The 25,131-nt window shown below is 35.1% G+C and overlaps 5 protein-coding genes across 6 annotated transcripts in view; 3 read left to right on the top strand and 2 right to left on the bottom strand.

Annotated features, from left to right (window-relative positions):
• LOC118262730 (diacylglycerol kinase eta) overlaps positions 1-8,359 on the top strand; it is a 46,480-nt gene extending 38,121 nt beyond the window's left edge. Inside the window, 9 exon segments of the mRNA XM_035574300.2 lie at positions 31-389; positions 392-1,451; positions 2,020-2,427; positions 2,510-2,684; positions 2,906-3,135; positions 3,558-3,708; positions 4,094-4,249; positions 4,522-4,653; positions 5,433-8,359. Coding sequence (XP_035430193.2) covers positions 31-389; positions 392-1,451; positions 2,020-2,427; positions 2,510-2,684; positions 2,906-3,135; positions 3,558-3,708; positions 4,094-4,249; positions 4,522-4,653; positions 5,433-5,711 — 2,950 coding nt within the window. The 3' untranslated portion in view covers positions 5,712-8,359.
• LOC118262624 (carcinine transporter-like) overlaps positions 1-25,131 on the bottom strand; it is a 284,870-nt gene that overhangs the window by 79,443 nt on the left and 180,296 nt on the right. The window lies entirely within an intron of this gene.
• Positions 12,594-16,291, bottom strand: LOC118262184 (probable glutamate--tRNA ligase, mitochondrial). Its single transcript, XM_050697362.1, has 6 exons — positions 15,848-16,291; positions 15,252-15,447; positions 14,455-14,669; positions 13,862-13,977; positions 13,363-13,472; positions 12,594-13,226 (listed from the first exon to the last, which is right to left on the bottom strand). Exons 1-6 carry the CDS (start codon positions 16,186-16,188, stop codon positions 12,594-12,596), a joined length of 1,611 nt encoding a protein of 536 aa, XP_050553319.1. The 5' UTR covers positions 16,189-16,291.
• Positions 16,721-21,945, top strand: LOC118262488 (DCN1-like protein 1). The gene is made up of 3 exons (XM_035573899.2): positions 16,721-16,883; positions 17,027-17,626; positions 18,797-21,945. The coding sequence occupies exons 1-3, from the start codon at positions 16,881-16,883 to the stop codon at positions 18,989-18,991; spliced, it is 798 nt and encodes a 265-aa protein (XP_035429792.1). The 5' UTR covers positions 16,721-16,880; the 3' UTR covers positions 18,992-21,945.
• Positions 23,225-24,913, top strand: LOC118262608 (NADH dehydrogenase [ubiquinone] 1 alpha subcomplex subunit 2). 2 transcript variants are annotated; one of them, XM_035574118.1, is made up of 3 exons: positions 23,225-23,396; positions 23,477-23,583; positions 24,778-24,913. In XM_035574118.1, the coding sequence occupies exons 1-3, from the start codon at positions 23,317-23,319 to the stop codon at positions 24,858-24,860; spliced, it is 270 nt and encodes an 89-aa protein (XP_035430011.1). In that variant the 5' UTR covers positions 23,225-23,316; the 3' UTR covers positions 24,861-24,913. The 2 variants fall into 2 exon arrangements, with proteins under 2 accessions (XP_035430011.1, XP_035430012.1); XM_035574119.2 differs by lacking the exon at positions 24,778-24,913 and adding an exon at positions 24,135-24,228 and having other exon boundaries at positions 23,228-23,396.

Here is a 25,131-nt window from a genome sequence, read left to right as displayed (position 1 = left end):
TTTTACTAATCCGGGTCCTTCTATCCGCAGCATTCCAGACGTAGATGATGATATAGTTAAATTAATAAGCGCCAACCCACCGGACAACTTCAACTTAGACGTGGACAACAAACCGGAACGCAGCAAGACCAGCTCTGCTTCGCCTCAGGACCGGCTCTCGTTGTCGAACCTCTCCTCCTGTGATACTAGCTCCTGCAAGAACCTCCTGAGGCCAGAACTAGAACGCACATATAATAGCAGTAGTCTTACTATACCTAACCTAGTTGTCTCTGACGATAGCGATAAGAGATCGATATTACAGGGAGATACTTATGAATCGGACCAATTGACTATTATAGACACCGACAAACCGTATACTGATGACGAACACTTCGAGGTGAGTGCGCGAGCTACCCCGCCAGTGGAGACTGCACGCCTGACCGACGACTCTCCAGCGTCGACCTGGAGATCGAAGCCAGTAGTTCAGAAGGGTCCAACATTAGCGACGACTTTAGTTTAATATCGGAAATTATTGATGCCAAACCAGAGGAAATCGAGGAAGCTAGAGGGATTGGAATCGGACACATCGACTCCCCTGAAGTATCGGAAACTACATACGTCAATTCCGAAACGTTACATGGAGAATCCATCATGGACGATATTAGTTCAATGCTTGGACAGGAAGTGCTGTTGGCAATGATGGGCAAGAATGGTGAAAACGAGACATACACTGACGACACTACTCTCTTCACATCTGATACTGTGTCGGATATTGCGATGGACAGTCGGAACCCAAGCCTTGAGAAGAACAACGATGCGAAACTTAAATACATATCGAAAATTAAGAAACCCAAAGAGCCAGAGGCAGAGAAGTTTGGATTTGAGAACAGAGTATTTTACATCGAAAATGCAACGAAAGTAGAAGAACAGATTAAGTACTGCAGTCTCGCTCATTTTGAGGAAGGGAATGACATAGCGAGGAAGTCGTTTAAGAAGCAGCTTAGGAAAAGTTTGAAGAAGCGAGTAGTAGAAGACGTGAGTTTGATACATCTGCTACCAAAAACTGCTGAAGAAACTCACAGCTTCAAAGGGGCTGAGACTCCAAACTTGATGGAACCGCCAAGACTGATTTGTGATGATCAGATGCACGTGTCCGATATAGGTGGGTTTCCTCAAGTAAGTGTGGTAGTTGAGCCACCATCTCCGTCACACAGTGAAGACAAAAAGAGTTTGAAGACTTGTCCCAGCCGTATGGCATCAGTGCTCAGTGATATTTTTGACCAGGGCACTGACACTCTTAGCGTGAATTCTCCTGAGCCAAGTATAGGTAGCACTAGAGAGCGGAGACAGTCGGACAATCCAAGGCTCTTGGGTCAGACAGATCCTGAATATGGAAAGTTCCTGAGCTGTTCTCCTGCTGCTACTCGAAGGATATCATGTGGGAGCCTCTTCAAACCAGGAGAACCTGACAAGTAAGTGGATATTCATTTTTATTTCCTTTTTATTAAGTCTATTTTACATTGAAGAACCACTTTCTCAGTAACCAACTCTTTTATTTGTAACAGTATATTTTTCCGCCACCTGAGGTAATTGTTAAGGAAAATATGAAATAATATTATTATACTTCATTGAGCCGTCCTGGGTCGATAAAAAAATACGACATACGTCTCTAATATAGTACTGATAGGAATAAAATACACAAATCATGTATAGTACAGTTGAATGTTTCTCCATTTTGTTCACTACAAAAACATTTTCTATAGAACGAAAATGTAATATTTCTTTATTATTTCGGAACAAAATATATGTAAAGCCTCGATGGCCCAAAGTTAGAGAGGACATGCACAGTTTTCCTAATATTATGTATTTCGTGTCTCAATGTTTTTCAAGTAACCCTCGGGAACAAGACATTTTGCGTCCTCGTGCACACATTTATATTCATTTAGTCGCTTTACGAATATTTTCTTGTATAATTGAATTTCTTTCGGCGCTATCTTGTTTCATTTCGACTTAGACTGATAACACATTAATTATTTCTAGACTATCCACATCTGTATCATCAATATGGGGTGAAGGAGGTGCATCTCCGAGTCTTGGAACAAAAGAAGCCAATGAAAAGGCGAAGAAACTGCCTATCATCAACCCTTTGGTCCAACTGCCAGCGTGGCCTCACGTCACTCAAGGTTTCATCAGCCAATGTCTTCTGGCAAACGCTGATGCACTATGTGCCGCTGTAAGTCCACTTATGGACCCTGATGAGACCTTACTTGAAGGGTTTTATGAAAGAGCTGTAATGAATAATTATTTTGGCATTGGAATCGATGCGAAGATTACCCTGGATTTCCATAATAAAAGGGAGGAACACCCAGAAAAGTGTAGGTCTAGAGCCAGGAATTATATGTGGTATGGAGTGCTTGGATCTAAGGAGTGGGTGAATAGGACTTATAGGTAAGTGCCATTGACACCTTCATAGATGGCTTCGTTAGTTAAATTAGATAAAATAAACATTCTAAAAAACATCGTTTTCCAGGCATCTAGGCCAAAGAGTTCAGCTTGAATGTGATGGGCAAAGGATTCCTCTGCCTGAGCTGCAGGGCATCGTCGTCCTGAACATACCATCCTTCATGGGAGGAACCAACTTCTGGGGAGGCACGAGAGGCGACGACATCTTCCTCGCACCCTCATTCGATGATCGGATACTTGAGGTTAGCTTCAACTTTAGAATTTTATTTTCTTCATTATAATATGTTAATGAATATCTCTTAACATTAAAATATTCCTCAGTTACAATTGCTGACAAGATTATTATGCTCTAACACGAATATATTTACATAAGAATATGGTACCTACTTACACTTTAACACCTTTCGTCCTGAAGGACCAAAATCAGAACCGAAGGACCAATTCCATCTAACTGTCTACACAGGTCGTAGCGGTCTTCGGGTCAGCACAAATGGCGGCGTCACGTCTCATCAACCTGCAGAAGCACAGGATCGCGCAATGCCGTGCAGTCCAGATCAATATCCTGGGCGAGGAGTGTGTTCCAGTACAGGTGGATGGAGAGGCCTGGCTCCAACCACCAGGATGTGTCAGGATCATTCATAAGAACAGGGCGCAGATGCTCTGCCGCTCCCGGGCCCTTGAAACTAGTCTTAGGTTAGTGAAGTTTAGGTCAGTGGTGATTGTTTTATTCTTGATATTAAGTAGCTCAGTAGCGAACGGTTTGTAATTTTGTAATGTATTGGATGTTGTCGGTCGATGTGATACGTTATGTGTTTGATGTTGTCTGATGACTTCTACATGGAACTTATGACATATCTGGTGTTAAATGGATGGTACATCTGACGTGTGTACATTTACATAACTCCGGCAAATATGCCCATGAATAAAAATTTACTGAGATATTTTCCACATATTACCAGACTAAGAAATATTAAGATCTCAATGGTCATCTTGCCGATTATCTATTTAGAAGACGCATAGAACGTAAATGTTTTAGATTTTGAAAATGCTTTCTAATCACTGGAGTTCAGTATACGCCCATTTTCTTAATCTCTATTAACGTTGTATTCCTTTAGAACGTGGGATGAGAAGCAGCAATTGAAGGCGCATGCGCTGGCGGGCGGCGGCGCGGGCGGCGGGCCCGGCAGCCCGCGCGTCGCACTCTCGCAGGCAGAGAGCTCGCAACTACTCGCGCTGTTGGATGATGTCAACACTCTTGTTAAACATGTATGTCTCTTTTCATAAAGCACGAACATTAATTTACTGTTACGCCCATTTTGGGACAGGGCGATTAACGAGCAGACGAGTCAGCTGGTAAGCAATCGGTGCTGTCCATGGACACCTGCAACACGAAAGGAATTAGAAATGCATTGCCGGCTTGTTGAGGATTAGGGAATTGGGGATGGGAGGACCACCGCGCACCAGTAACTTCACTCACAAGCCGGTTTTTTACAATACAGGAATCACGTTCCCTGAAAATAGAAAAAGTAGATTCTCTTCTCCGGAAGATGTGTTTACGAAATGGTTCAATAAACAACTTTTACATAAATGAATGTCATTCTAAACGAATAGTAACTACGAACGACTTTATAATTATATTTTTTTGCCTCAGGTGAAACTATCATGTATAAGTGAGACATCGGCTTGCGGCGGTGTGTCCCACGGCGTGTCGCTGGCGCGGCGCGTGGCGGCGCACGCTGACGCTCTACAAGATGCTGACGGGAAACTACTGCCCGCACCGCAGCTGAGGAGACTGCTGGCTACACTGGTAACTGATCAGTAGACTTGAGAGAAGGCTAAGACTAACAACTAGGAGCAGTCTCGAATTTGTCTTAGATTTGTTTACTAGAGATTGAATTTTAACATATTTTGTATGGAGCTTCTAGCTTTTGGAGTTCGAAATTCTCCGCCCTGTTTGTTATAACAATTAAAAACCTACATTATTTCTCTTAAAACAGTGCTTTCGTAGAAGACAATAGTATTATTAAAAAAAATCAAAGTAGTTGTTTTTTTTATGCAATATTTTCTTCTTCTACCCAGGTGGAGAGCTGTCACGAGTTAGTAGAGAGTGGTGGTATAACGGGCGCGGGCGCAGGCCCCGCCTCCTCGCTGCGCGCGCATCTATCGCGGGCCACTGTACACGACGGATACGCATTCCTACATACTGATGAGGTAATGGAAACCTATTTCATGATTTCACTATTTTATTTGTTGGTACACGAAATAGTTTTGTTATAAAAGCATCAGACATACTGTGCCTGATCCAAGTAAATAACTTAGAATGGGTTATGATGATGATGATGCTGATGATAGAGTGCTCATATTTTTTTATTTACTTTAATATTATAGTAAGCGTAGCGATATACCTACTATGTTTAATAAAAACAGGTTTCTTTGGATAACAAAGTCTATCCACAAAAATCTTGGGACTCATAAAAAAAATACATTCATTTTTATAGTGTTATTCAGGAAAAGAGATTAGACATACTTACACTTAGTAGCATGTACAACCAATAATTGCACATTAGCTTTTTCAGCAAAACAAATTATTTTTATTTTAATGCAATAATATAATTTTGCCGCAATAACTAACGGTGCTTTGTTTCACGTCCATGTCCCTAGTCTTCACCCGTTAGAATCCCTCGGCCTTATCGTAGACTCTCATTAGATGGAATCCGATTGTACTCGTATTTTTAGTTCGATTCCGTAAGGACCAGAACGAAATTCATAGTAATAAAGTTACATTATAGCTAAAACAAAATAATGTTTTATTTTATTGACATTGATGATTTTTTATACACAATAAACATCTCTCAGTAACGCTTTGTAACATAACCGCATTAACAGCCTCGTAGCACAACCACGCATGCCCTCCAAAAACTAACCAACTACACCCGACAACACAGCTGTGACCCCAGCCATTTCATTCGCCCCTTTCACCTGGTCCTTAGGTCCAAAAGAAGGGCAGTCGCTGGCTGAGAGGACGGCGAAGCGTCTCCGAAGGACCAACTCCGACGTACACTGCTGCACAAGTACGTTCCTGGGGAGTCAAAGAAGTTCAAGCTTGGCTGGAGTCGCTACAACTTAGCGAGTACTCCGAAGCATTCGCTAAGCATGACGTCACAGGCAGGGAACTCCTCTCGCTCGCACGCCGCGACCTCAAGGACCTCGGAGTCACAAAAGTCGGACACGTCAAGAGAATCCTACAAGCTGTCAAAGAACTCCAGTGACGACGGCGAGGCCGCTCCGAAGGGGATGGCCTGACATAACTCAAAGTAAAATTGAATCTGATTTTTCTTCCACATAACTTTTTTATAGATTTAGATCTCCTATTCTAAATAGTTCTTAACAAACAGAACTTTACTTAAAGATATATTTTTCGTCTAATGTAAAACGATTAGGTAATAATAAGATGATTATTTCTAATATATTCTACGTCCCAAACGTTTACGATACAGTATTGTACCCATATTTAACTTAGACGCTATGACTTTCTATACTGAAAGAAAAATCAGAACATCGATTACGAGGTGAAACTGTACCCCCATTTGTCATGAACTTGACTGAGCGGAGCCTCTCACAAGCGCAGCAATTAACTCGATTACACTCGATACGTGATCGAAATCGATTTGACTCGATGCGTGTGACAGTTTAGGCTGAATGAAATGTTGTTCTTCAAAGTGCGTGTTTTGGAAAGTCAGACTACGATTTTGTAATAAAAAAGTTTTAAAATTGTAGGGAAATTGAGAGTGGCCAAGCTTTTATAATTAATATTTTCTTGAGACGTTAAAATGATGTCCTTGACAAATTTCTTACTGTAACCAAAACTATCGCCAAATAATTGTAAAGAAAAAATCGTCTTGTATTTAAAAATAATACAAAATTCGTTTCATAAAGACTGATGGAACAAAAACTCAGAAATAGGTAACATACAGACCTATTCTAAATTAAATAAATAGGATTTCCTGATATTTTCTGACATTTTCCTAAAAGCTGGACTGCATCTGGATTAAAATTTAAAACTACTTTCTCCAAAGAAGATTTCTCGAAAACGTCATACAAATTAATGGTCAACCCACTCGACTATTCCCTAAGATTGGCGCTCTAGTTATTTACTAGATATGAATTATTATAAAATATACCTTATAATATGTATGTTCTATTTAAATAAACATTTTAAATGTTCAATACAATTGATACTATCATACCGTATATTATGGTTATGATAATTTAATATAAACGTAAGAATGAGTGTTGATGTGTGAAATATATGGAAATGGACGTCGTCTTGAGCAATATAAACTGCTCTTAATGTTATAAAATCAATATTAAACAAAACGAATATGTATTGGGAACAGAGTTACGCGAATTTATTAGCAAAACAACACTATATTTACGAATTATCCGATTTTAAATACCTATATAACAATTCTTTTTTCATACAATTTTGACAACATAATTTCGTCCCATTTAAAATATGAGCCCTTAACATAGTATACCTATAAATGCTGCCAAAATTGCCTTCCATCACTTTGTTTTTATCAATTGTTGAAGATTGTTTATTATTATTATTGAAACAACGAATTATTTACATTGTTTGGCTAATACTTTACCCGTGTTTATCGGGAAAAGACTGCTAGATATCACTGTGGAAAGATATTTGTTTGTAGTTTGTTATATATACTTACTGTTATAACTTTGGCAAAGGCATGTAGGCAATTAGGTAGATCCTGACCACGTAGCACACCCCATGATTATTAAAGATTAGAAAAAATATTTTAAATGTCTCTTTTTGACTGCCAACAATACCTGTCTTGAAAATAAATCAATTACCTATCATATGTGCACATAGAAAAAATAATCCTAAAAAAATAAAACTATCAATATTCTAAATAGAAATAGCGGCTGTCAGAAGAGACCCTTTATTTATAAAAGAATATAAAGTAATTATGGATAGCCAATCGATATTAATCAATATAATCTACATAATGAATAAAAGTAGCAGAAGTACTTTATGGAAACAATATACAAATTATATTTACTTCATAGTTTAGTGGACTTGCAGTCAAATAAAGACTTTATCTCAAACAGAATACAGTTAATTTCTGATGTTTCCAAACTGGTCCTTTCTGGTCCTTCTATCCGCATACCTACTCAAATAGTACACAATTTTATGTAACTCCTAATTCTAATTTAACTGGACATTATAAGCGTCAAAATAGTAGACACTGCAAGTCCCAATTTTCAACATAATAAATAATATACTCAGCACCAAATAAAACCCGTATTATGCACAAAATAGTAAGTGTTCGAGTAGCAGTTAGACGTAACAGTTAGCATAGAATAATTTTATCGGTACGCCATATAAGTACAAGCCTTTAAAAAACGTGTATACCAGAATATTCAGAAAGTAAGTCTATCTCACTAGGAACACGAATGACCTAGCCATCTTCCCTAGTACAACTTTTAGCAATACCTAAACCAGGACTTATTATAGAGACGTTCATTGACGATTAGACAGTTTATGTATAGTATGAGGCCACTGTAACGTGACCCTTAGTGTAGGTACAATTAGACTATGGGGTGGACCTAGCCCAGGTGGTCGAGTAGAAACAGTCGCCGTATGTAGGTGTCTTATTCTTAATTCAAAAATTCTAAATATAACGAAGCAATCTCATCACGTCTGCGTGAACTATGATGGACAACCTACTTTTATAACTGTTATAAGACTATCTATGAATGTGATCTCGTATAATTTTATTTATATCTCTTAGATAAATGCTACGATCGCGTGGGATGAATGTATGGTTAATCCGTTATTGAAAAACAGATGATTAGAACAAAATGGCCGGTTACACACACAATGATATAATTATATGATTATTATTACGATCTGATGATAGGATCGCAATGAAATAGATTTTCAGAAGATATTATTCTTTACTCAAGTGCTCTTTCAATCCTTATTTGTGAGTGAGGCCTAAAGTTAAATTTGTTTTATTTCATATATTACTTCGTTCCACGCGATCGCCTCTCCTTATATGATCTGCCTTATAAATGTTTTTATAAAGTGTATCTCTACAGAGTATCCAGTCTATGTACTAGTGTACATGAACGAGTGTGTCGTCTATACATACTTGTATTTATATTAAATATTTATAATAGTTTTGTAAACTCGAACTTAATACTAAACTAGTAAATATTTTCTCCGTGACCTAAACGGATCGTTTAATGCCTTAGATGATTTAGGATTATTCGAAATAATAAATATACCTACTTTTAAAATAATTGTGGGTTTTTATGCTGTGTTTAGTTAGCAGATATTATACAATACAAAGTCTTCTCAGTAATTCTTATTCCATACATTTTTAAACTGAGGTAAAGTTTTCTGTGAGATCTAACATACTGAACATCTGCCTACATAATTTTGTCGCTCTAAACACAGCATAAAAATGCACAAAAATTATTCATAATAATTATCCAACATGTAGATATTATACTTATTGTTGTATCAATTATTTCCTCTACATAATATGTTCCGATATTTTCTTCGATGAAATCCCAAATCGTAATTATTCTGTAAATTTTAACGAAATGCGAATGATAAAATTAAATATTCGAAATCATTGATATACCTAATTATTATTATTATACAAAATTAATGGAAAATTAATCGTTGTCCTTTCATTATTTGTAAGTGTTTTTATATTTCAAATAAATTAAAAAAGTAAAATTAATGAAAGTTTAAACATCCGGTGTGAGGATTGATGTTGAATGAATTTTAATTTTTACATTACTTATTTCAATTGCTGTGAATTTTTAAATAAATTGTCTATAGTTGATATATTTCTGTGTTTACGTAATGTTTATATTGTTGCTGTTTTCTTGGGTCGTAAGAAACAAATACGTTTTAATATAGCATACTACTATTCCATTACTAATTAAATTTAAACTGTCTCGAAGGACCATAATCTGTTTAGTATTTCAGGCGTTGTTAAATGGATACATATTTTAAAAATATATACGTACTAGAATAAAAGCTGTATTTACCACAACAATCTATAATGGACTAAACCAACTACGGCAGAGTTACTAGAAAATATATAGAAAAGTCAATATTTTTTCTTTACGCCCAAGAAAATAGCAATATAATAAATTCTAAAAGTTTTCCTTATAAATGTAATCATATCAATATGTTTAAGTCAGTTTTAATGTTGCTGTCGTTATATTAAAATAATTCTTTGTAAACTATTTTACGATCGATTTCAATTAAGCAATAAGCATCGATTTTTCGCTTCAATTTTCTACTTAGGTGTTGTAATTCTTTTGTTTTGATTTTGGCGGCAATTTTTGTAATTGGAACTGGATGTAGCACCATAAATAATTATGATTGATGTTTTTTATTTATCTTTGAAAAAATGATTTGTTTTTTTTTCTATGTCAAATAAAAATTTATTTATTCTTATTTATTTCATCATATTAACGGTTGGCTACGTCTTCCGATTCGGGGCTTCCAATTGAAAAAGCAATAGCTTCGATTATTGTAATTTGTGATGTAAGTTTTGTCTTAATATAAATTAGTAGAACAAAATCGAAGGAAAATGAAGTTTAATATTGAAATATTTATTTCAAATGTATTTGATTAAAAGGGATGTTTGCTCGCCAAAATTAAAACAATAAATTTATGTTTAAGTTATTCTAGTCACTGTAATATCGGTATGTTCCTGATGCAAGTTGTGAGAAATAAATAATGTACACTGTGTTTTCTATGTATTAAGTTGTGTAAAATTATTTTAAATGTTATCGCTAAAATGTGTTGTTTGTTTGTGCTGTAAGCAATTAAATGATAAATTTTGTATTTCTGTGTAATGTGCAAAATTACTTGGTTTATTCAACCATAGATAATTTTGGTCCTTTGATCCACAACTCAAAAAAATGAATAAAATCGTAAAAAATGTCTAGTTATCGATTCATTTATGAAGTTTATCATTAAAATGCTACTATATTATACTCATATAGATATTATTTGCATAATATGGATTGTATACGAACGGCATCAATTAGGTAAAGAAGACCAAATTTTATGTAAGTATTTATAAAAATAAGTGCGTTTGTTTCGTTTTGTTTGTGATGTTTTATTACTGTTATGTTCAATGACTATGTTTTAAATAAAAGGTTGTTGCAGATTTTAAATTGATTAATAGAGAGAAGCAATAAAGTCATAATAATGACAATTTCAAAATAATAATTTAAAAATGGCTGTTCATAAGGTGAAAGTAAATTTAATTAACAATTTAGCAAATCATAAGACTTGCTAATTAAATTATTTAATTATCATCAACAAAAGTATACAAATAAAAAAGTATAGGTACATTTATCTGGCTACGCTGCTACGAAGTCTGCGTAGCTGGCTGCGTAGTCATACAAATAGTACGACCATTAACTACCTACGCATTCACCCTTCGATTTAAAAAATGAAGCATAAATATTATGCTTCATTTTCTATGATCTGCAACAACATATTTGCATTTTTGTGTGAAGTTTTGCTTAAATTTATAGTTATTTTAGTTTACTTATAAAATTTTGCTCAAAGTATTTTAAGTTAATTTGTTAATTCAACATGGTGAAAATTGATTTTAAATGTGATAGGTTGCACATCCTCCTTCATACCTTTTTGGTCCTTAGGTCCATGATAGTTTTTAATATTTCTGGCAAAATAAAATGATTAATTATTTGAATGACATTGAATCATGTATGATTAAGTTCGACGTTTATAACGGTACAGTCAGCAACAATGAAATAAAATCCATTGAGTAACCGTTCGACAAATAAAAATATCTGAAGTACCTATTTAAAGTTATTTTTCTTTACTTTAATCTGTCGATTTTACTGTTTTTTTTTGTACCTACTACATCTAATATCGTCTTATGTATTCACTTATTACTATATTTTGATGTGCAACCTAAAAGTATTCTATGTATTAAAATTTGTCTGACGAAAGTTCTTGTGGTGGGTTTGATACACCCGTTTATGAAGTTTGTAACTCAGAATCGACCTCGATATTTTCTCTCAATATTTATATTTGGGAATTCAATAAATTATACTGTTACTCATAATTTGTTAGTTTCATTTTATTTTAAAATGTTACTTTACTAAGTACCTTCCTTTGTGTATCGATATATCGTAAGTAAGTAATCGAACTTTGTCGACTGCCTCATTGGTGGAGTGGTCGCAAATGCGACTGCCGGACTTGGGGTCTCGGGTTTGATTCCCGGGTAGGGCAACTGGGCTTTTTCGGTTTTTGAAAAAGGTTTGGAATTGTGTCCATAGGTTCACCTCCTATTACATGGGACTTTAACACAAAATTGTGTAAAGTGGGTGTTTCCTACTATTTGACGCCGACTGTACAATGTTATGTACATCATAATTGCGCCTAAGCCTATTAATAATTTAAACGTAGACTTCATTATTGTAATAAGCATTCATTAGATTACATTTTAATGGCTGCAAAAAATAATAGAAGTAGGTTAATTGAACTGATTGTCTAAACACGTACATTGTTAAAATCATTAAAAATATTTTTACTAATTGGATCGATAATAGAAAAACCTATTCATTATTCTATTTTTCCTATTTAATATCACGCTATTATATGGAAAAATGTGAGCAGAGGTGTGCTATAATTATACTAGCAGGGGACATAGGGTTATGGGTAGTTAACCCAACTAGATGTACAGAACTTACTTACCCTTTTCGTGAGTTATTTCCTAGTTAGAATGTGTAGTGGTAGTTTTTAGGTACATAGTATATACTAGTACATACTTAATTCATGCTGCTGTTCCTACACAAGAGACTTCGACATAATCCGCACGCAGGTAAGTTGGCAAACACAGTTTAAAAGTTCAGGATTATCAGAGATCATAGGTATATACCTACTTACATTGGTGTCACGATTGGCAATGAAAACTAGATAATAAATATGAATGTAGTCATTTTGGTTGTGCACTTTCTTGGTCCTTAGAGAAAAAATGTGTTAATAAGTATTTTAGCCCTTGAGAAAATACAATTTCTCCTATAAGATAGATCTACAGAATTTCTTGCGTGGTTCGCAATTAACTTGATTTTGGCTTAGCAGATGTACTCTCGTTGTCTCTTAGTCTACGATGTCTGCTTACCATCATAACATTAATAATATTAAGTAAAACAACAGTGTATCGTACAACAGCTTTAATTCTTTCTAACGACTGTGTCTTACCCAACAAGTCCATCATCTCCGCGACTCCTGGACCCTCATCCAGCCCGCTTATAACAGACCGAAGCATCTTCATTAGAGCCGGAAATTTCACATCATTTTGCGCAGAGAAACTCCTCAAATTCTCCTTCAAACTACCCTGGTCAAACTTCTCCAACCCTTCCAAATTTTCCACCAGTTTCCTTAGCAATTCCTGGTCAACCTTAGCAGTGTTTTTGGGTAAGATCCATAGGAAACCATATTTTTTCGATGATAACTCTTCCATTCTTGATATTCGAGACGCTGACCAATTTAAAACGGTCTTTACATGTTCTTCTGTCAAATTCAAATTGTGTTCTGGATACGTTTTTGTTATTAGTTCTTGTAGTTTGGATACTAAGCTATTTGCTTGGTCTTCGTCTCTTAATCTTCGTTTGATTTCTAAACGATTGCATTCTTCTAGAAGGTCGGGATTCAGTCGGCTTGGGTGTGATGATATTTTGTCTATCTGAAACTGTAATTTAAAACATGCCTATTTAGTATGTCGGCGTTGTAACTAAGTAGAAGTAAGAGTGTTTTGTTTGTTAAACCATAGTTCTAATCTTTAAAATAATAAATGCTAAGAAATTATATGCAAGTAGGTAAGGTACCTCTCCAGCCAATTCGTCCATAGTCTTGAGTCTGACGCCTGCGCCCGGCACGTGCTCGAACCCACCACCAGACAGCGTTATGTAATTCACCAACGCCAGCGGAAATATTCCTGAGAAATAACAATTTTTACTAAATTGACTGCCTCGTTGGTCGAGTGTTCGCAAGTACGACTACTGACCAAGAGGTCCCTGGGTCAATTCCTGGGGTCGGGTAAAGTATTGCCGAGTTTTTTCGGTTTATCGAAAATTCCTCAGTAACAGCACGGAGTCTGGATTGATGCCCAGGGGCGGGTGTGACGATACGATTTTACTAAATATATTCATTAGTAGTTAAAATTAGTATCAGCTTAATAGGATAAATAGTCATTCAGAAAGTTTTATGCCTATCAGCATATCTCTACACGAAAGTAGATCTAAAGTCTTTTATAAGCCTTACTTAAGAAGCCGAAAGTTACTTCACATTTAGCAGTAACTATACAAAAATATTTTCATTAAATACCATTGCTTCTATAATCTTCAACTTTGACGTCGCTCTGTCTCTTACTAAGCTTAGTGCCGTCAGCATTCACGATCAGCGGCATGTGACCAAACTGTGGCGGCTTCCAACCGAACGCTCTGCAAATAATAAGTCTATCATGTGAAACAATCCCGGTTTACTTACGTACATTAATGGAGAAATGCTTTACTAGTTTCGAGTTACAGTATTTATCGTGAGTAGCGTGCGCTGACGCGGCGACTTCGACTCTATTACCCGCGCTTTTTAATGTACGTGAGTAAACCGTGATTGTTTAGTTAATTTAGTGTGTCACACGATAGTTATTATAAAATTAAAGTCTATCATGTTTAAGATAAGCATCCACTGGCCGGCATCGTACACATTTTGTATGACGTCATCAGCACGCATCGCATGTAAGCATTACCGATGATGCGTGCCGTACGATGCGGATTAGTGGACACAGTTGTGATGAGTTTCTATACTAGACAAACTAAAATCCGATGCGTGCGATGCGTACGATGCGGACCTGTGGACGTTTACCATTAGACGCCAAACTTCTCTAAGCTACAACGGAATTTCTATATTATGTATCTTACCTATAAATAAGCAAATGCTTAGTAGTAGAGATCTGCCACTCGACACCTCGCAACACATGTGTGATGTCCATCAAATGGTCATCGACCACATTCGCGAAGTGGTATGTTGGGTAGCCATCACTCTTCATGAGCACTGGGTCCCCTTCATTCAAGGAGACGTCGTAAGCTATACTGCCGAAGATCAGATCTTCAAAGTACTGAACGTCTGATGTTAGCTGAGGAAAATAGAAACGAAAATGATTAATTTGGAAAATTTTTGTTTCGTGCAGTGGCTAGGTGATCGGCTACTGTGTAACGCGTCGCGAGATCGTTTGTTGTAAGAAATAATTCTTTGTGGTGATCCATAAATATTATTGGTCCTGGTCTGAGTGTGATGTGCAGCAGAAATTCTGTATTATGAAACAGGACAAAATCTTAGTACTTGAATTATGCCTGGTACCTATATTAGGCTTGCCTTCTTTTAAATGTATAAAAATGAAATAATAAGCAAAGAGTTGATGTTACTTTTTAACATCTTGTCTGTTAGTATATGAGACACACTAGAAAAAACATTGTGTCTCATGTACATCTGCATTTCAGCATACCACAGGTTGACATACTATTGCCTACTCATTTATAAAGAAAAGTTGTAAAATTTAAGACCAGAAATATTTTTTCAGTCCTTCTTTTAAATAATAATTGTAAATACAGATAAGCCTAAGGTAGTTTGTATGTAACTGTTATTTTTATTGTGCAATATTGCTGTATTTATGTTGGTGACACTTAATAAATAAATAAATAATTATACATAAAATTACCTTAAACCTAATACAATAAGGAACACCATTGTCAATCTTCTGTTTAATCTCCTCAGGAGACAGACTCCTACACCTGTTATCATATTTAGGTATCCTCTGTGACTTGACTGCATCCCTGCGTAGTATGTTCAGTCTGCGCTCAGTGCAGAAACATTTGTATGCTGAGCCATTATCGAGGAGTTTTGCTATGTGCTCTCTGGAAGAAATGGAAGGAACATTTTTAATAATATGTCATGATTATCATTGTCATGTTAACAGTCTATGTGTGTTCACTGCTCAAATTGAATTATTGAGGTATGAGCAATGTGTGCAAACATGGTGAAGTCATTTGTGATTGTGACTCTAAACTAGTAGAGATTTTCTTCATTAATTTAAGTGAGTAAACCTTGAGTTTTGGTTAATTTAGTATGTTTCACTATAGTTTTTATATAAAAAAATATTGAGCTATATTAAAAAAAAAACTAATTTTCTTTTCATATAATTTGTTTTCTATTAAATCACAGCTATGAAATAATGATTTACCTAACTATATCATACATCACAAACACAGTTAATCAGAAAATGAAGCATTTAATTATGAATGAAACTAAACTTACTGATAAATATTCAACCTTTCGCTCTGTACATAAGGACCATATTTTCCATTAATTCCTGGTCCTTCGTTACACTCAATACCCGCCCATTGCAAGTCGTTCACCAATGCGTCTACTGAGCCCTCGACTTTCCTCGTCTGATCCGTATCTTCTATACGCAGGATAAACGTACCATTCCGAGATTTTGCAAACAAATAATTGTACAGAGCAGTTCGTAAACCTCCTAAATGCAAATAGCCCGTAGGACTCGGCGCAAATCTAACTCTTGGACTTTTCGTACTAATGCACTTAAACAAATAACGATTTGGTACGTAAATTAAACGTTTTACTAATATAGAACACATTTCTAATAGTTTATTAACATGATCTGTTTATTTTCACTTAAATTAATACAATATTACAATGTTATCGAAATTTTTAGGTTATGTTTTGCGATCAGCTGTTTTCATTTATTGACAATTTAGTTTAGAAATTTGGCTAGCATACAAAATGTTTTTATGTTCTTTGAATTATTATTTTTATAGTTTTATGGTTTAGTTACAAATAAAAAGATTTTCCAATTACTAAAAATTTTATTCTTATAAAGTTGTATAAATTTTCTATTTGCGTAATTTCAGAACGAAAATATTTTTGTCTATGATTATGTTATGCTACGATGTTGCTATTATCTGATTTTGTTTTCTCCTCGATTTCAAGGTATTCTAAATTACATATCAAATATTTTCACTTATACCTACAATAACAAAAATATGCATACTGGAAAAACTCAACAATTAATCTGTTTCTTATAAAATTCTTGTTAGAATTACCATTCTTATTAGTATTTCAAATAGATTGTCTATGTTGAAAAATTTGTAACTAAAAAAAGGTTAATTAATTCAATATTTTTATACGCGTCACAACAAAATTATAGAAATTGGGAATTTTAATTTGGTGTACAACAACATTAGAAAGTTGTCTATGATTGTTATTTCACTTTGGTTCCGATGTCGAAATAACAGTGAAAGTCATTAGAAACAATAAAAAATTCACGAAAATGGTGAGTAATCGTGTTAAAATATTCATCAAACTCAACAATGATGAAACTATACTAAATCCATGAATTATTTTTGATACGTAAAATTAATGACAGGTAAGCACTAATAAGGTTATAAATATGACGTTCTTACGATTCTCTTACAGAATAAATTAAAATCGTCACAGAGAGACAAAGTTAAAAAGTTCGTCGCGTTTACGCAGACGAGTGAGAGCACGGCGATATACTGTTTGTCTCAAAATGACTGGAAACTGGACTTGGCGAGCGACAACTACTTTCAGAACCCAGAGGCTTACTACAAGGACCCCGTCAAGGCGTCCGTGGACAGAAAGAAGCTCGACCAACTGTTTACAAAGTACAAAGACCAACAGGAGAACGACAAGATCACTGTTGATGGTGTTATGAAGTTTTTAGAAGACCTTAATTTAAGTCCTGAGTCAATTCTAGTTCTTATAATAGCATGGAAGTGTAAAGCAGCTGTGCAGTGTGAGTTCACGAAGGATGAGTTCATAACTGGTCTCATAGAGCTTGGAGTGGATAGCATAGACAAATTAAAAGGAAAGTTAGCAACCCTGGAGACAGAAATAAAGGATCAAAATAAATTCAAAGACTTTTATCATTTTACATTCAATTATGCAAAGAATCCGGGACAGAAAGGTCTTGAATTGGACATGGCGATAGCCTATTGGAATATAGTGCTCCGTGGGAGGTTTAAGTTCCTAGATGCTTGGTGTAAATTTCTCACGGTATGTATAACTTGTATAAGTAACATTACACCTCACAATTACACCTTATAGTAAGATAAGGTAAGATTAGATTGAGATATGATTCCCATAAGTGTGGAAAATGCATTTCATATCAACATGACACTTTTAGTAAGATTCTTATATGACTCCGATAGTATAAGGATGCTTTTCCACCAGAAATAAGCTATGTAGCTATGCTGTGAAGATGTAATAGATAAGCTGTGCAACTATGTGACCATTTCCAATGATGTAGCAGTGTGATGTGGTACGAAAACCATCCATAGCACATATGGTTGCATAGCACACATTCATAGCATGCATCTTTCATATAAAAAACATATCTTAGTTGAACCCTTTTCCACTAGTGCTAAGCTCTGTGTACCAATGAATAGTATTGGTGTAACATAGCACATCTCTTGTAGAAAAGCACCCTGTATTTACTTTGAATACTTCTATTTTAAAACTATTAGATATATGCCAAGTTGGCATCTGTATTGTATTAGAATGAGACATGAGAACTCAAATTAAGACTACATCTTTGATTAGTTATTACAAATACAAAATAATACAATAATGCTTCAAGCTTAAAGATAAAACTCCTCTTGTAATTATTATAGATATAATATAGAGTTGACATATCCCTTATTACAATGGTACTATAAACCACTTATAAAGTTAGTACCTACCTATCAAAATTAAACCCAGTACAAACTTGCCAGTCACCTACTTTATTGTAATTTATAAACCACCCAATTTTATTAGAGCAATAGCCTGATTACTCATTCCTATTTATAAATAATACAAATCTTTTTCTAGATATCAGTACTTGATATTTTTGGCATCAGTTCTAGACTTGTTAGATAAACATTGGGGTCAGTTTAGTTCACACACTTTACAAACATTCCGGGCTTCTTCTTGTAAACATTACATTTTAACTAGTTATTCATTCACCAAAGAGGAAAATATGAGATGTATATTAATTATGTAACACCCACTTATCACATGCAGTGAACCTAAGTGCTTTACTCATTTTTTGTACAAATAAACCATAATTTTTTGCCCATCATGAAGCAATTCTGTGCCCAAATCTAACACCTTCCAGGCAAGTAGAATAAATACAAAGATGAGGCAGAAATACATTTTTACTTTATATTATGTAAAACTTTACAGGAGCACCATAAAAGATCCATACCAAAAGACACATGGAATCTACTGTTAGACTTCGCGACACAGATCGACGATGGCATGAGCAACTACGACGCGGAGGGCGCGTGGCCGGTGCTCATCGACGACTTCGTGGAGTGGTGCCAGAAGCAGGGTCTGACCGCGGACGCGGTTAAAGCGATGGAACCGGCGTCTGGCTAGCTGAGCTTGCACAGGCGAGAGACGGCGCGCGAGCACGTACACGAGGCCCCCTCGGCCCGGTCCAGGGTGGCCGCCTGCTGTACCTACGCCGCGCTGCTGCTCTCCCGCTTCGTGCTCTACGGTCTCGAGCTGTGTACAGTCGAGTGGCTCGCTATCCTAATAGTTTTCGAGTTGTGTAGCTGACTAAATCGTGACGTGACAAGAGTGAACGTTGCTGGGAATTTCATTTGGCATCGTGAATCTGGAATCTGGAACTCTAGTCGGCGAGGTTCATTCGGATACGTGTTCGAGTTTCAATAGTTTGTAGGTACGGTTATGATCGAGAGTGTTTACTAAGTGCTGTCAAATAGAATGTTTCTTGCCAATTGAAATTTCCATGTGTAAGTTAATCTTCACTCAACTGTATATAGCTCTCGTACTATTCGTCCGTTAGGTAAATTCTTGTTGACCTGTCTTAACAAACTAAATGACTAGGATGAGGTTTTGTTCAATAATTAAAAGTTATTTATAATAAGAATTTTTCAAAAAATATTTCTGAATTTCTCAACTTTGTTTTCTTACGTTATAGAATAGTATGCCGTTTAAAATTTAAGATGTAAATATGTATATACACATTAATGATATTACATTTTTTTTAATTATAACAAGCTTAGATTTTCTGTTTTAGTTTTTTTAGCTTCCCAATTTCGACAAGATGATTGTAATGCCGATATATTGATTTCAACAACAATAATTATATTAATTCAATTATTTGCTCATTTATTTGATGTTGGAATTGTCACGAAGTGTTATACGCCTAAAGTGAATTTATTTTTATTTAATTAGTATCGGGTAGAGTGCAATTTTGACACGAATAAATGTGCAATAAGGTTCAATTTTCTGTCACCTTCAACTCTGGATTGTTGTATGTTAATCTTGAAGTAACAATTAATTCGGTACCTACACATTCGAACGATGTTTGTGCATTGTATAGAAGTTGATGGTAGATTCCAAGTCACATAGAAGGTAATTAAGGTCTAGTTCACATTAAAATATAATATAGAGTTGTGCACATCACAGGAGGGTTGCTACCTCAGAGGAATTGACAGTTTTCTAAGTAATTTGACGATAGATACACGTAAACAAGTGACTAGATGTAATTGACAATGATAAGACATTTTTCTACTGTAAAGGACGACCAATGATTGTCGTTATTGAGAATCAGATATAAATATAATACAAATCGGAACCACTGAAGAGCTATTCAAATGATAACAAGGAGGTTTGAGTGCTAAACGCTTCATTTAATATTGTACAGATAAAAGTAGGTCAACCTACTCCTTTCTGCAATTTATTAGATTTTCAACTTTATTATATTCCTATATAAAGTTGAAAATGCAATAATCATTTTACAATAGGAGTAGTTTGAGCTGTGCTGTCTCTGCCTAAACCTACCTACTTGAAATGAACGACGTATGTTCTAGAATCGACAATACGGTCTTATTAACATCGTAGATAATATGCCAATTCTTATTAAAACTGGTCAAACCAAATGCAGCTGTATTGTCGTGGCGTAACTATGTATAAATCGTTCTGTTTCATCCAAAAATCGTTTCTATGAGCTTCATAATAAGAGTCTTTTTTACTTGTGAGCATTTTGTTTCTCTATATCTCTATTACCTGGGCGTAATTCAAACAAAATTGAAACTTAAATAATATACAGTAAAGTCTATTTTCGTGTGAGGTTAACGGTAATTTAAAAGTCAGTCTTAGTGACCGCAAAAATCAGCTCTTACTACCGTGTAATAAGGTTGAATTGAGGTTACAATTTAGTCTAATGCTTTTAGAGCCATTCTATTCGGCTACTGCACTAAAACTTTGCTTTGTTAGGATATATTTTGTTGGATTCACATGATATTTTTCAACCGACTCGCCATCTAGCGAAATTGGTAGGAAACTCCGTTTTCTTATTAAAATATTCAGTATTCAATTAGTAGTGACGTCACGTCTAAAAATCGACTTTACCTCGAAACTGCATTTGGTATTGACTAAACTGTCTATGTCCCTTTGTCTCCTAGACTTAACGATTTTAACCTTAATATTCTCAGCAATAAGGTTCAAGTTGGTGTGTAGAAACTTTTTAATATTACACTATGAGCGTGATCTGTGATTATTGAATTTCAGAATTTTTAACTAACTGTAATAATGCTCTTACAAATATAATAAACCGTATTTTAAATAATGGAGGCCGATTGTCTTTTACACTAACTGAACCTAGTGGAAAAGAGATAGCAATAATAAAATTAATATTGCTATCTCTTTCTGATGTTTTTTTAAACTTGGATTGTGCACAAGACAGTCAGTTATGATCGAACAAAACTTTACTATGATAATCCTAATTATGGTGTTGCTTAAAGAGGGTAGTTGAGCATTCATTTAACAAAGAAAATACCTGCTTTTAAAGTTGCAAAATGTAATTAAAACAAAATGAGGAATTATCTCTAAAAAATAACTGTATACTTAACCAAAATATAGTGTTGTTATATAGATCATTTCTCCATTTACAATAAGCGCTCCTTCAAATTGGGCGTTTGTCCTAACATATGCGACATAAAGACGTCTGCGCGGCAAAAACGCCTACGCCGGATAAACGCTCAATGTGAAGGCGCTCTAAGTTTATTTCATCTATTCTCTAAATATGCTCAACTACCCTCCACCATAAATAAAGAAAAAAACAAGAATTCTAAATAACATGTTGTATGGTTTGTGCCTATAATAAATAATAACTTTGTCTGTTTAATAGATAATAAATAATTATAATTCATTTCAATAATAATGACTAGAAAAATGCTGTTGCTTCTAGCGTAACATAAAAAATATTGAAATCATTATTAAAAGTGTTTGGTACTTAGTTTTTAATGTACAAAAGATAAAATTGATGTATTGAGTATTACATTAAATTGTTAAATAAATAATTTATGTTTTCTTTAAGATGCGTAATATACCTACCCATTTACCTTCCTTGTTCATGTGATTGGGACAAATATATAAAAGATAGGTATCGTTCGAGTAAGCAAGCATGGTATGCCTTTACGTCTTTGCGTAATGAATTATTATGCTGTATTCTGTACTATCATCATGTACATATAGAAGCTACATTGAACATTTAATGTTTTTTTAACACAAATAGATTACAAAGGTACCCATATAAAGAATATAAAGGCACAGAATAAAATTAGACTCAGATTATATCTTCATTCTTTCACTTTAATTGAGGTGAAATAATACTTTAAAAAGCCTTACCATAAAACTCCTAACATTTCAGAACATATTCCTAAGTCGGCAAATAATTAAACCAGGTCTGACCTCCGACCTTTTTTTATGAAATACAAACGATCAGACAGATCACCCGATGGTAAGCGATTAAAGGTGGGTCCAGACATGTATCATTTGCCCGATCCGATCACCGTATCCGTATCGTCGACGCGTATCATGATCGCATATGTGGACGGGGAATGATACGCGTATCATGATACGCGATCTCGATACGCTGTTATGATACGGCCCGTCCCATGTCATGTCGGTTTTTGTCCGATCATCAAAGGTGATACAGATACGGACGTGGGTCAGTCTGGACGATGTGTTGAAATCTTAGGTCTCTCATCAAAGCTCTTCCTCCAAGTCTGTATCTGTTTCTAAATAATTCCGTTTGCCACCATCGTCTCTGTTTTGGTTTTGAAGTTAGAATATTGTGAATGACAATAAAACAGGCACATGAAATTGCTAAATTCTCGTACACTTCAACCAACTGCGACGACATGTTTGATCGAGAGCAGAAACTGAACTAAGCAATTTGATACGCGATCATGACTATTGTGAAGATACGGATACGGAGCAAATCGGAGGCGTCCAAAACTTGATACGGGGCTTGATACAAACGCAGATACGGATACGGTGATCGGATACGGTGATCGGATCGGGCAAATGATACATGTCTGGACCCGCCTTAACGCCGCACATGAAGCGCCCAATACCAAAGGAGTCACAGGTGCGCTAGATACCGGCCCTTCAAAAAGGAGTGAAATCCACTATTAAGTTTTTATATAAGAGTTCTTCTTCGGATTACTTATCGATCTAAAATTGTTTCTTTTTTTATTTCGTATTTTCTTTTTTCGCTCATTAATTTCTGCAACGTTTCAATTTACGCAATTCAACAAACGAGTTCGTTCAAAGTGACATTTGTATTAGATGTCAAAATAAATAATTGTCAATAATGTCAATCTGAATCTGACATTTTTAAGAAGATTCGACTTTTGTGAGGAATCGTATTTTCAATTACGTAAAAAATGTCTTACCGCTTTGGTACCGCCATCAGGGAACTGAGGATTCATTTATGCCAAACAAGCAAACATTCTGAAGGTGTAAGGTAAGAATTTTGATTACATAAACAGTTTCTTAACCTCAAACAAGTTACACAAATTATTAAAAATATCAATAAATTTTCAGGAACTTCATACAAAAGTACTATGTTAACCTTAAAAAAGAGAACCCTGGCTTCCCGATATTGATTCGTGAATGCTCCGGTGTACAGCCACGAATCTGGGCTCGATATGGTAAGTCTGATCCTAACAACTTCTGAATACAAACCTATTTAGTCCTCATCTACCACAATTGGATTGTGTACTTATTATACACAACACAAGACACTATTATTTCTAATCTGTAACCTGCATGGAACTGGAATCGGTTGTTTAAAACGACTTGCAACCAGCAATGAGATGGAATCAGCTAACAATAAACATATACCTACTCTGTCATTATTGAGCATCCGATGAAAATATGTTATACTGGCTACTGCCAACTAGTTCACACACATTCCCTTCAGATAAAACTTGACCCATATGTTATTCCAGACCATAAGCTACCCCTATTCCAAATTTCATCTTGGTCCCTACAGCGAAGACGAGCGACATGAAGAAGTAACAAACAAACTTCCGCATTTACATAACTATAATATTAGTAGGATTGTTACTTAAGTACGTAAAGCTAGAGATTTATTTATCTAACTGGAATATTCACGAATAACAAATTATAATAATTGTTTATTTCATATTTCCTCAGAAGCTTGCAAGTCAAGCATAATTAAATTAAAAAATAATTTCAGGTAAAGGATGTGAAAAATGTCATTCTCTGAAAGATATGAATGCGGAACAAATATTGTCTTTGGTCAGAGGCTTGGCCCGTTGAAGTTTTATACAGTTATTACTATTATAATATTAATATTTTTAATGTAGTAGAGAGTACACTGTAAATTTGTTGTATGTTACTGTATTTTATTATCAAATTTCATAAAATAGGCATTCTGAAAAGTATTTGAAACTAATTAGTATTTGATTAATAAACTTTTGTAAAATGTATCATGAGACATACTAAATTAACTTAGTTAACTCACATAATTGTTTTTAAAAGCTCTACTAGTTTCGAGTCACAGAGGGACTCACAGTGTGATGTTCAAGTCTACGTCCAAGTAGGCTGCTCGACATCGCCGCGTCTGCACACGCTGAAGAGTCCCTGTGTGCTCTGAAACTCGAAAATAGAATAGTTTTTTCAGAATATTTACATGACTAAACCATTTTTTCTAGTCAACTTGATTACTTAGTACTTTTGATATTCATGTAAATATTATTGCATTTACAATAACTACTTTTGTAGTTATGTATTTTGATTAGATTAGATTTATTGAATAGCCTTATTCAGTAGTAGGAGGCCAAAGCATTGATTTACTTAATACAAATATTTATTTTCAGAAAAAGGAGAAGAACGCAGCATGTCTCTCACCGACCAGAACGCTGACAATGTTCTCTCGGCCGTGAAACAGCTATCAAAGTAAATTATGTTGTTATATTATATTTATGTTAATAAAAATATTTAGTTAATAGCAAATGGTGTTATTTATTCTCATTTTGACTCGTCATTGTCATCCAAGTTACATCTAATCTCTGATGATGATTTTTTCACATTACAAGGAACTGGCAATATTTTTTTTAATGTTGCCCCATACTAGGATTTTCCCTTTATCGTGTGTGCGTTTACAAACATAATTTCACATATACATGACACCCAGACCTGAAACAACAATGTGTATTACATTTAGTTGTGCA

This window comes from Spodoptera frugiperda, chromosome 12 (genome assembly GCF_023101765.2).
Source record: "Spodoptera frugiperda isolate SF20-4 chromosome 12, AGI-APGP_CSIRO_Sfru_2.0, whole genome shotgun sequence".
NCBI lineage: Eukaryota > Metazoa > Arthropoda > Insecta > Lepidoptera > Noctuidae > Spodoptera > Spodoptera frugiperda.
The sequence above is the reverse complement of the archived record's forward strand: the minus strand, read 5'-3'. Positions and strand labels throughout refer to the sequence as shown.